The sequence below is a fragment of the Amphiprion ocellaris genome, chromosome 17 (genome assembly GCF_022539595.1).
Source record: "Amphiprion ocellaris isolate individual 3 ecotype Okinawa chromosome 17, ASM2253959v1, whole genome shotgun sequence".
In the NCBI taxonomy this organism is placed as follows: domain Eukaryota; kingdom Metazoa; phylum Chordata; class Actinopteri; family Pomacentridae; genus Amphiprion; species Amphiprion ocellaris.
The window spans coordinates 31,948,180-31,960,472 of NC_072782.1; the positions used below are offsets into that span (position 1 = coordinate 31,948,180).

At 41.7% G+C, this 12,293-nt stretch overlaps 1 protein-coding gene across 1 annotated transcript; it reads right to left on the reverse strand.

The window, feature by feature from the left end:
- Window positions 1–6,169: 6,169 nt before the first annotated feature.
- Window positions 6,170–12,256, reverse strand: LOC111564434 (sperm-associated antigen 16 protein). Its single transcript, XM_023263994.3, has 3 exons — window positions 11,347–12,256; window positions 10,484–10,588; window positions 6,170–9,651 (listed from the first exon to the last, which is right to left on the reverse strand). The coding sequence occupies exons 1-3, from the start codon at window positions 12,226–12,228 to the stop codon at window positions 9,004–9,006; spliced, it is 1,635 nt and encodes a 544-aa protein (XP_023119762.2). The 5' UTR covers window positions 12,229–12,256; the 3' UTR covers window positions 6,170–9,003.
- Between the last annotated feature and the right edge of the window lie 37 nt (window positions 12,257–12,293).

Below are 12,293 nucleotides of genomic sequence, written 5' to 3' on the forward strand. Positions count from 1 at the left end.
ACAAATATAACACAAACAAATGTGCAAAAGGAACAAAATAAGACAACAAATAAAATGCACCAATAGTTTAACTTACATTCAAATTTTTTTGTTTGGAACAAAGAACATTCACTTCTGAAAAATAACACTGAAAATAAATACAAATTTAAGGTTCTTTTCCTTTACTGAAAAAAGTGCTTTTCATTTCACTATCTTTTCAAAAGTACGATGGTCAGTGGTTTATATTTACAGCGGACTCTTTGTGAACTCATTCTCATTCAACTGCATTTTATAACTTGAGTAGAACTTTGATCTGAAACAACCTTTACTTGTTGGCTCAGTAATATGTACTTTAAATATTAGCTTTTAAAAATAACTGATTGCTTCTTAAATCTGTTTTTTCAGAACATAAAAAATTATTTAAAGCAAATGCCCATATTACCAAATCTTTGATATTATACAGTTGTGTGATTATGTGGCTCTAGCAGTTGTAAACCAAGACAAAATTATGTGACACTTCCAGAGGTGGTAAAAATTATTTCATTACTTGACAAAAATCATAGACACAAAGGTGAAATGCACTCTAATAAAAGTGGGTACAAGTAGTTATGCCAAATTTTACTTGAGGGAAAATTAGGTAAAAATATGAAATTGTTTTAAGTACTTTCTTATCTTATTCTTTCTTTTCTTATTCTTCATTCCTGTTAAAAGTTTCTGGTATTGACAGTAAATCTGCACAACACTATCTAATTTTCTGTAGTGTTCAGCAAAAGCTGTTAAATTGGAGTGATATTGCGGGCATTCTCTACTCTTTACTTTACCTTTTTAGAAATGTAGTGGAGCGGAAATTACAATATTTGAATTTTAAATATCGTGGAGTAAAAGTAAAAACTTCTCCACCAAAATACTACTCAAGTAAAGTATAGACACTCCAAAACTATGTCTAAGATGTGTTAGTACAGTACTTCAGTAAATTGATTTTGTTACTGACCGTCTCTGGACACTTTCTGAATTGAATGCTTAATTACAGGACAACATGGAGCTGCGGTTAAACACACGATGTTGGGCGGAGCGCGGGCGAGCATGTCATGTTTGTTTACCGCGCTCTGATCTCGCGCTGCTTTAAAGCAAAGGAGGAATACGCATGCGCGCCTCTCTCGTAGAGCGCAGTGGTCTATGGGAAATGAAGTTTTAGTAAAATGAAGTAGCGGTCGAGCTTCTGGTGGATTAAAATGCGATGATCAGCGTACCGGTACGCTGAAAGTACGTTCTTGACACTTGGAGAAGTGCCAGGACGCCCGAAGGATATTTTTAGAAGTCCCGGAACTGAGTACCGGCCCGTACCGGCCCACTTAAAGCACTGTTTGTTTTTAAACTTGGTTCTGGATCTGGTTTTCAGGCATGGCAATTTTCCGCCGTTCCGCGGAAATCCGCCGTTTTAATTTTCAAATTGATCGTTTCTGTGAATCGTCCAAATCCGTTCAGAAAATTTTAGGGGAGGTGAGGTATGTTTTTGTTACTCTTGCTCCCGGCTTTTGAGAAGCGCTCGGCGTTTCTCCCGCAGCGTAACAGACAAAAGCCGCGATTCCACAAGCATCTACTCGGCGCGGTACGGTTCGCCACTACTGTATCTGACTCGGCTCGTCTCGGTTTAGTTGTTTTTCCATATAGCCTCATCATGGGTGGAGTCGTCATAGCGCAGCGAGCCGAAAGTCCCTTAACGTCATTTGCGTGCGACACAAACGCAACATAACGGAGACGATGGTTCACCTGCTGCTCGGTCTGTGGCTTTCTGTCAGATTCAGAGTAATAGAAGAGTCTTAGAAAGCTGAGAGCAGCGAGTCGAAACACTCAGGAGACACACAGGAGAGTTTGGGAGGCGATGCAGCAGTATCAAGCTGAAGACAAGAGGATATGAACGAGACGACATATGAGGGTAAGCTAATGCTAGTTCGCTAGCTATCGTGTATCAGTCCTGTGAACGACCCTGTAATGGCTGCAGTTTATTGCTATTAGGTATTAAAATATGTATGCTGTGTATGTGTTTCAGATATTAAAATATGCATGCTGTGTATGTGTTTCAGATATTAAAATATGTATGCTGTGTATGTGTTTCAGATGCTCTCTGATGAGACTTCATGGGATTTACCTGAAGCAGCAGCACATGAGCCTGCAGTGGCACAAGGTGTAGAGGAGGAGGACAGAGATGTACAGGATGCACTGATGCACTACGTGTCATGCAAAAGTTAAGTTATTCTTCTTGTTATACTTCCGTTTTTCTGTCCCCGGACTGCTATTGTTTTCTTTAATGCAATTCTGACAATAAACTTCTGTACCTTTCGCAGTTGTATCTGTGCTATTGTTTTATTTGTGAAGGTTAGCAAGACTACATGACAAATTAAACACCAAAACATTAAAACAGCTGTTTTAAGAATATTCCAGTTTGATAAATCAGCTTTGCTTTGGTGTAATTCAGTCAGCGGAATTATGAACCATAAAGGAGTTTGTGTTAAAACATGTTAAATCCCATTAAACATAAATGCATTATTAGGGAATACAGAATTGTTTGGTTCAGACTGTTGACTCTTTTCCTACCAGTGTCTTAACAGACAAAATGAAAAGTTATGATGCAATCACATAAGTCACAAAATAGTTTATTAGTCAGCAGCAAAATCAAAACTATTTACAATGTGCAAAGTACAAACTGTGGTGGGCCTCTCCTACAGTGGAGGGCTAAAAGTAAAACTATATACAACTAAATCTCAAGTCTCTGGGAGGTGGACTCTGGCTGCCCACTGCCTGCACCAGCTGCCCCAGTACACCCAGTACTGCCTGCACCAGCTGCCCCAGTACACCCAGTACTGCCTGCACCAGCTGCCCCAGTACTGCCTGCACCAGCTGCCCCAGTACACCCAGCACTGCCTGCACCAGCTGCCCCAGTACACCCAGGAATGACTGGTTGAAGGCAGCATTCTGGACCATCTCCTCCACTGCAAGGCAGCTTCATTCTCTCTTGCCTCGCTGAGGAGCAACCAGATGTTCTCGTCATGCTGGGTGCCGGTTCCGCTCCTTCTCAGCCTGCATCTCCACAAGGACGCTTGGAAGGTCCAATTTTCTGTTGCACCTTTTCCTCTTGCCTAGACCAAAGACAGAAAAGTGATCAGAATCAGCTTTAGTAAGTACACAACATGCAAGGAATTTGGTTTTGGCTGTTGGTGTCACACTAGGAATATGGAAGAGAATAATAAAAAATAAACTATAGAAAGAGGAACAGGAAGAAAAATGAAATAACAAAATTAAATAAAACAATATATACAGAAATTTACAGCTAGCCTGGAATAATCACATTAGCATTAGTGGCAGGTGAGACAAATTAATCCCCCAGCAACCTCTGACTCACAGTGTCGCGTGGAGATTAAATCTTCAGTACAGATGCACAGACCGAGAGCGTTTTCTCCGGAGTGCTCCACCTTCACTTTCTAGTCTCCTGGTAGCAGAAAGTGTGATGTCAAAAGAGCTTGTGCTGCTCCATTTTTTATAGAGGAGAGTCTCAGAGGCACTCGTAGAACTCGGTGCCACCTTGAGAAGACGGGGGCAAAGGAAGACCTGCTGAGAGATGAGCAGTAAAAATACAGCAGGGATGATCTGCTCACTTCTATAGCACGGCATGAGTAAATACAGGCAAAGAGCTGCACTAGAAAATCATTTAAATATCTTTTTTGTCATCCAGATGTGTGTATCTGAACCTCCACGCCAGTTTTCTTCAATAAAGGACTGATCAAATTAGCAAATTATATTTATCATTTGTTTTTAAATGACAATATAATGTGTCTCTTAAGATGCTGTCCTAATTTTCTCAAAAAATGTAGCTTTTTTCCACTTTTTCTGGTTTTTCTACAGTAGAAGAGTCAACACACACACTCACATTTCAGCCTGATGGAACAGTCCACCTTCCATCAATTAATCATCAGCCCTTTCATCTTTAATTAAACTCACCATCTTTAAAGCACACCCCTTCACGCATGCCATCGCTGTGGCTGCACACATTGCATTACTGCCACTGTGTGTTTGTTGAGTCTTCTCCTCTACAGGCTGGGGACCTGGAATCTTTGACTGAATTTTAAGTAACTATACACCGGTTTCCTCACTGTCTCTCTGTCTTTCTGTACAGCGTAGCGGCCTATCTACCTATAGCACAGATTGCTAGACCTCTACTGCTAACTATGTAGACATACATCTTGCACTGAACTACTGCCAATACTCAACCATGTGTTCAAACAACAGTTGCTCAACAACTTGCTATCTAGTAATTATGATTAATAACATTCATAAAACTATAACATCAGAACAATATATAAAAATGCCATGCCTTACATAATGTATTATTGATACATTACAAATAGTCTGTAAAGCTTTAATTACTGTCTCAGATTTGAAAGTTGCACTATATACTGTAAAAACTCTATATGCTACTACATTACCAAAAGAAGCTTTCATTATTAACACACACAAAGATGTGATTTAATATTATATATTCATTTGTTGTCTTTAACCCACTTCTCATAGGTTGGCCTGGTTGAAGTTCTGTTGGGGCTCAACTTAGAAGATCATCACTCTGGGTTGACATGGTAACCTCTATCACCCAGCAGAAGACCATCAAACTCTCCTGTAATGTACACTGGATACATTAGAGTACATTGAAGAACATGGACAAGTCAATTATATTGTTAAAATCTTTATGCTGCTTAGCACATTGCAGTCTGTTGCTCACGTTAAACTCATCATAAATCCTCAAGTCATGAACAAAACCAGGCCACTTGACCTCCACACTAGAAATAATATATGCAGCACCACATATGATCTTGACAGTGCACACAATAACACATGTTGAACTACAATGCAGCCTTTAACATGTTGATACTGTACTCAATCTACCTGCAGCCTACCTGCACATTTATGCTGTGAATGCACTTCCTATTCACATAATCAGCTTCACTATGTGAGGCAACTGTGATGGGGATGTGTGTGCCATCTATGCAACCAATCACACTGAGAAATCCTAAAAGACATTACAATTACTAATCCCACTCTGACGTTGCAACATGATGTCATTAACAGAATATGATGTAAAATTAATTTAACAGATCTCTACATCATTGATCTGCAATCCTGTCAAACTCCTCCTTCATGACTCTGACAGGTTTATGTCCAGGGAAAACCACAAACATGACTTAAAAACCCTTTCAAGGCCAAGCACACTTTCCTGCCTCTCCTACACACAGTTGCCTTACTGAAGTGCTCTGCATCTCAGACATTAGATAGAAAAACTTCCATTTGCAAAGAACCACAGTGCAACACAACATCTGCTGGGATGTCAGAGCATAACTGCAGTTGGTCATGTTGCAAATGTAAGGACAGATTAGGTTGTGGATGTAGATTATGAACCGTAATGTAAAACACTACCACTCTAAAAGACAACTGTCCACAAATGCAACAACATCTATGCACAGTCTGATAACAATCTCAAAGAATCCCAAAGAATATTTAATTCTCTACACAGTAATGCTGCTCCTTCATCCACTGCACCATTAATCAAAGGATATGACATTTTGACACACAGCAGAACTAGACTTCACAAAAACTCACCTGCTGACTGAATGAATGACAAAATCAAATAACATATGTGGCTGAAAAAGCCTATCCCAGCTGACTCAGGTGAAGGCAGGGGACACCCTAGACAGGTCACCAGTCTGTCACAGGGCTACATACAGAGACAAACAATCACTCTCACATTCACACCTACGGGCAATTTAGAATGATCAATTAACCTCAGCATATTTTTGGACTGTGGGAGGAAGCCGGAGTACCCGGAGAAAACCCACGCATGCACAGGGAGAACATGCAAACTCCATGCAGAAAGATCCCGGGAAAGCCGGGACGTGAACCAGGGATCTTCTAGCTGCAAGGCGACAGTGCTAACCACTATACCACTGTGCAGCCATTATCATTAATGATAATATAAAAAAAAACCTTCTAACATTCCCTCCTGTTTATCATTAACACATTCCTTTATGATCAACAGACTCAAAGCTAGTCATGGGATGAGGCCACATTATTTCTAAACCACAGTTATTCACTGTTGCTGAATAAAAACAAAATTGACTGAAAAAGTACAGAGGGTGTGCTCTAACACAGTAAATAGCTGAGAAAACCCAGTTGCCACCTTCCAGCAGGACAATGACAATTACTGACGTCTCTAAAGCAAAATGCAAGAAAAACTCTTTATTCTCATTACAAGGACACATAAAACCACTCAACAAGCAATGTACACAGACAAACACACACACTACACATTTCTGTTTCACTGTGTTCACTAACCTTCTCCAGTGTCTCTCTCACACACACACACACACACACACACACACATATGCCCCCACAGAGCTAGAGAGGGGCACATGTGAAACACTGAGCCACAGACCAAGCTGTTAACTGCTGACAACAAGAACAAAGAGAGTTATATCCACCCTGATTCCTTCACACACATCAGTCCCACTCAGTGACAGGAATGAGACAAACATGAGATTCCCTCTGTTTATTTACCCTCCGCACAGCTGCACACACACGCACACACACACATTTTTAGACGCCAGGCATTACTTTTACACATCAACACATACCATGATGCCATTATGTGTCTTATATTCGATCTTCATTCTCCTTATCTCCTGTTCAACACATTGTATTCGGATTCCAAGACTCACCGATTTTATGCAATTTTGGACACATTCAGAATTATACATATTGCACATGTGAGAGATTTTTTTTTTAAAAAAAATATTAATGTTGTTGCAGAAATGCTGCCCTATAATGTATTTTGTCATGTCTTTTGTTCAGTTTTTGGTTAAACCGCATAAATGTTGTTGCAGCATCCACTGTACACCAGAATGAAATACAAACCAAGCTTTTATACTGAGCTCCCAGTTCTTAGTTGTATACCTGTCCATACTCTCTGTACTCAGCATCTCAGGATCAGCCCTCTGTTGGTTCATGTCCTACCTCTCAAGATGATACTTCAGAGTATCTTGGAGGAGAGAAGTGCCTGAACTGGACAGCCTATCCACAGGGGTTCCTCGAGGGTCAGTGCTCGATCCCCTCCTCTTCTCAATATATCCAACCCCACTTGGTGCAATAATCCACCCCCATGGTTTCTCATGTCATTGCTATGCTGATGATACCCATATTTTCACGATGTTCCCCCCGGACAATCACATGGTCTCTCCCCCAGTCTCATCATGACTTGCAGATATCTCAGCATGGATGGAAAAAAACCCCACCTTCAACTAAACTTCTCCAAGACTGAGCTCCTTGTCATTCCAGCCAGTCCCTCTATACAACAGGAAATCAACATCCAGCTTGAATCAACCCAACTGAAACCCACAAAGTCTGCCAGAAACCTGGGTGTCATGATCGATGACCAGCTAACCTTTAAGGCTCATGTGGCCTCTGTTGCTCGGTCGTGTCGATTCGTCCTGTACAACATCAGGGAGATCAGACCATTGCTGTCTGAACATGCAGCACAACTCCTGGTACAGGCTCTCCCAACACGCATCGTCAAACCTCTGCAGACGATCCGGAATGCAGCAGAGCGTCTGGTTTTCAACCAGCCAAAAAAAGCATGTCACCCCACTGTTCAGATCACTTCACTGGCTTCAAGTTGCTGCCCGCTGAACTCTCATTCAGGTCTACACTCCCTCCAGCTCACTACGCTCGGCCAACAAAAGGCTCCTGGTCCAACCACCACAACAAGGCCAGTCTATAGCTAGACTCTTCTTCTCTGTGCTTCCTCGATGGTGGAACGAGTTACCAAACTCTGTTCGATCTGCAGAGTGTCTCTCAGTCTTTAGGATAAGACTAAATACCCAACTCTTCACTGAACACCTTTACATCTGGCAGACTGCAAAACAAAGAACCAGTCTAGCTCCTGCTGCATTGTAAAAGGCCTTGCTATTGGTCGAAATTGGTTAGCTGCCAACGATTGGACCAATCAAATTGCTCAATGCATTCTTTTGTTACAATTCATGGCGGCATGTTCGTGTTGGAATTTTGAGCTATTGGGATCGTTTTTGGTGGAATCATGAGGTTTTTATCGCAAGATCAAGAGTCATCGGTGCTAGAAATAGATAAGTGTCAAAAACAAGTTCCGATGGAATTGGCTTGAGAGAAAAGTCTTTTGAGTCATTTAACAAAACATTGGGTATTTGACTCATGACTCAGGGCAAAAATGAATCCCTGATAGTGTTTAAAGAGTGTTCTGGAAATGTAAAAAAAGAAAACTGACACAGCTGACTCCATAGAGGAAACTGTGACATTAGAAGTGACTTTGTGACCAGTGTAGAACTCCAGTGTAAATAGTGTTAAAAGACCTATAGAACTGTAAAAATTGTAGGACTAAATGCAGTGAGACAACATTGAAGAAAAAGTAAGTTAACTTTTCATTGAATTAACTTATTCATTACAATCTAGTCTTCTGTAAATCTATGCATGTTTTTCATTCTAAATCACCTCTATTTTACTGAAAACCTCTCGGCTTCAGGGGGGACCCCCCCTGAAGATTGTATACCGAGCATTTTCAGCTCAAATCAAAATTTGCTGTTGCCATGCCTGGGTTTTAGACTTAGTTTTGGATCTGGTTCTGTATTTAGTTTTAAACTTGGTTCTGGATCTGGTTTTAGACTTGGTTCTGGATCTGGTTTTGTCCACATAGTTCGGGACACAGATTTTTGTGAAAGGATTTCTTTTATTTACATGAAACTGAAGAATTTCCTGAGAGTTAACTGAAAGACTCAAAGCTTCAAGTGTTTTATTGGAATATATTTTCTGTGATTAGGTTTGTTGTCATCTTGGATACGAAGTTTTTTTGTGGCTTCCTCAAGCTTTCATCAGCTTTTGGCTCCTTTAAAGGAAAGTTTGGAAACCATGTCGTATTAAACAGTTTCCATGTTGAGTTTCAACAACCAGACTTTGTCAGGACCAGACGTTGATCCTCCCGTCACTTCCTGCTGACATCACAGTCGTCCCCTTGTGGTCAAACTTGACGCTCTGGACGCTGCCGTTGTGTCCGTCCAGACTGATCGCCTCGCAGGACTCCAGCTCCACCAATCTGACTGACCCATCACCACTAGCAACCGCCAGCGCCTTCCCTGATTGGCTGAACACCACCTGGTTGGCTCCCATTGGTCCGACATCCACAGCAGCTAAAGGTGTCACTGGTTTCCTGGAGTCCCAGATGTTTACGACGCCGCCAGAGTCGCAGGAGGCCACAAGGTCGGCTGCCATGTTGGACGTTGCGTGGTTACAGGGGTGTCGGTGTCCGGTAAAGACGGCGGGGCAGACGGCCAATCGGGTGTCCCACAAAACGACAGTTTTATCGGCCGAAGCCGTGAGCAGGAGGTTGGAGGAGGACAGGAAGTGGACACTGTTGACGGAGGCGTCGTGGCGTCGAAGCGTCAGGCGACACCGTTGGCTGTTAAGGTCCCAGAGTTTGGCGGTTCGGTCGGAGGAACACGAAGCCAGGAAGCGACCGGAGGAGTGGAAGGAGCAGCTCCAGGTCGGCTGAGAATGACCGAAGAAAGTCAAAACGCAGCAGCCGAGAGAGAAATTCCAGAGACGAACCTGAACTGGGAGGACGGACGGACACAAGAGGACGGACACAAGAGGAGGGAAAGGAGCAACAATTCAAGTCCTGTTCATGAGTTCTTCCATCTCAGATCATCAGGATCTTTCTGCTTAACCATCTCTGATTTGACTGAAACTTTATTATTATAAAACATGGATATTTAACCCTCGTGTCGTCCTGCAGGTCAAAATTGACCTGGTTTAAAGTTTGAAAATGTGGGGAAAAAAAATCTATTTTCACAGTGAAACTTCTGATGTCCACATTTTCAACATTTTTGAGAAATCTGAACATTTTTTCGTGGGAAAAAAAGAAATGTTAAAAATGTTTCTTTAAGAACATTCAGGTTGATTTTGTTCTGAATGTTCTTAAAGAAAATATTAGAAGTTTTACTGATATATATGTAATCACTTTAGATATTTTTAAGATTTTTTGGAAGATTTTTACAAATTTTTTTGAAAATATTTACAAGAATTTTCTTGTCAAATTTGGGAGATTTTTTTTTTTTTTTAAAACAAAACTTTTAAGGGAAACTTTTCAGGAATTATTAGAATTTTCTTCCTGAAGATTTGGCAAATTTTCAGAAATTTGGGGGATTTTTTTGCTGAATTTTTGGATTTTTTTTCAGGCAAGGAAACAACGATTTTTGGTTCCCATAAATGAAGACAACAGGAGGGTTAATATGAGAAAAAAAAACCTGCTGAAAGTGGATCAACAGGTGATTTTAAAAATAATTTATCTCAGAAAATATTTGGCATATCTTTGTAAATGTCCATATTTCATGCTATAAATTTTCAGGTATATTGTTGTACTGTAGCATCGTTAACTTACCGTCGTGTCTCCGCTGGTCGTTGCCAGTTTCGTTCCATCAGGATAGAAACTGCAGCCTGACAGCCAATCAGAGTGACCCTCACCTGTCAGCATCATCTCACCCACCTGGAAACACATTCAGTGACATCACAGCTCATCAGCCAATCAGAGTGGTCCTCACCAGTCAACAGAATTTGTTCTTTTTTGTACCATTTTCCATTTTGTCTCTGTTCTATCTTTTACAGCGCCTATATAAAGTATTCGCACCCTCTGATGTTTTCTCATTTTATTGCCTTTCAACACCAAATCAGAATCAAGATTATTCGATTTTTCTTGTCAGTGTGACATTGTGGAGATCCTTTGCTTCCTTAGTTGACTTAAATTCACTGAGTCAGACATGAATTCTGCTCTCTGACAGAAAATCCTGAAGGAGAAGGTTGGGTTTACCACGACACTGATCCCAAACATATGAGTATTTCCACTTGAAAATGAATTTATACATTTGGAGAGACCTGAACCTTGTTGAGAGGCAGTTGCTGTACCTGAAAACAGCATTTTGTGCTCGTAAACCTCCACTGTGGTGACACTAAAGCAGTTAAAAGAAGAAGATGATGGACCAGAATAAAAGAACAACAGAGATAACAGAAGCTGATCTCAGTAATCAGAGGAGTTTAGTCTACAGTTGGTACAGTCAGAACAGGTGTTTAGTTCAAAGCGATAGGCTGCTTTTTACACTGGTGATGGTTAAGTCTTGGATCATCTCATCTCATATTACTAATTCTTTATAGAGCACCACAATGTGCTTTACTCCAACCCAGAATCTAATGTCATTAATTTCTCTTCATCTCATCTTCCCCCAAACATCCATATTAACCTCGTCCTACCTTCTCTCCAGTCTCCAGCCTCCACATCCTCCATCTACAGTCGTCGCTGACAGAAACCAGCATCATTTCTTTAGGATGGAGATCGATGCAGCTGATCGGCTGCTGGTGAGCTTTGATGGAGCTCTGAAGACTGAAAGAACGAAGACTTTTCTCTGCTTCAGACGTCACCTGATCCACCTGAAGCTTCACCATCCTGCTGTAAACAGGAAACTCTGAGTCCTTCAGGTGTTTGATCTTCACAGGTGATTTCTTCTCCGGAGCTTTCTCCTGGTTCACTTTAGCCTCTGTGGCGTTTTGAACTCGATCTTTCTGTAAGCTGAGGAGCATCTTCTGCCTCAGAGCCACCTGATGTTTGTCCTCCAGCTGCTTCATCGCCGGTTCATAGGACTTCAGGTGTTCCTTCAGATGTTTGAGGTCTTTTATCAGCTGGTTTTTGTCCTCGACGACTCTTCGATGCTGCAGCCGGTGGAAGTTCCTCTCCCTCTGCATCCTGGTGAGATTCTCTCCAGCCGTTAGAACCTCCATCCTGAGCAGCTCCGTCTCTCTGCGGACGGTTTCCAGCTCGGTTTGGAGAATCTTCTGGTGAGTTAAAGCGTCAGGCAGGAAGAAGACGCCTGATTCTGGAGTCGGCAGCGTTCCTGAGAAGACTTTCTGGGCCGAGTCATACCACTCAGACTCGAAGCTGCTCAAAGTTCGCCTCAGGCCGAGTCTGAGCAGGAAGTTCCTCAGAAAATCGTCCATGGATTCTGGGATGTTTGGGATGGTTTGATGTTTTGGAGGTTCAGGTTTAATCCTGAAAACTTCATCTTCATCCTCCTCCTCCTCAGAGAGACCTTCCTTCCTCTCTTCTTCTTCTGCTCCGTCTTTTCCTCTCGCTGACATTTTCTCTGCCTCTTAACCTCTTTGTTTACATGTTGCCACGGTAACAGCAGCTGAGTTCCACCTTG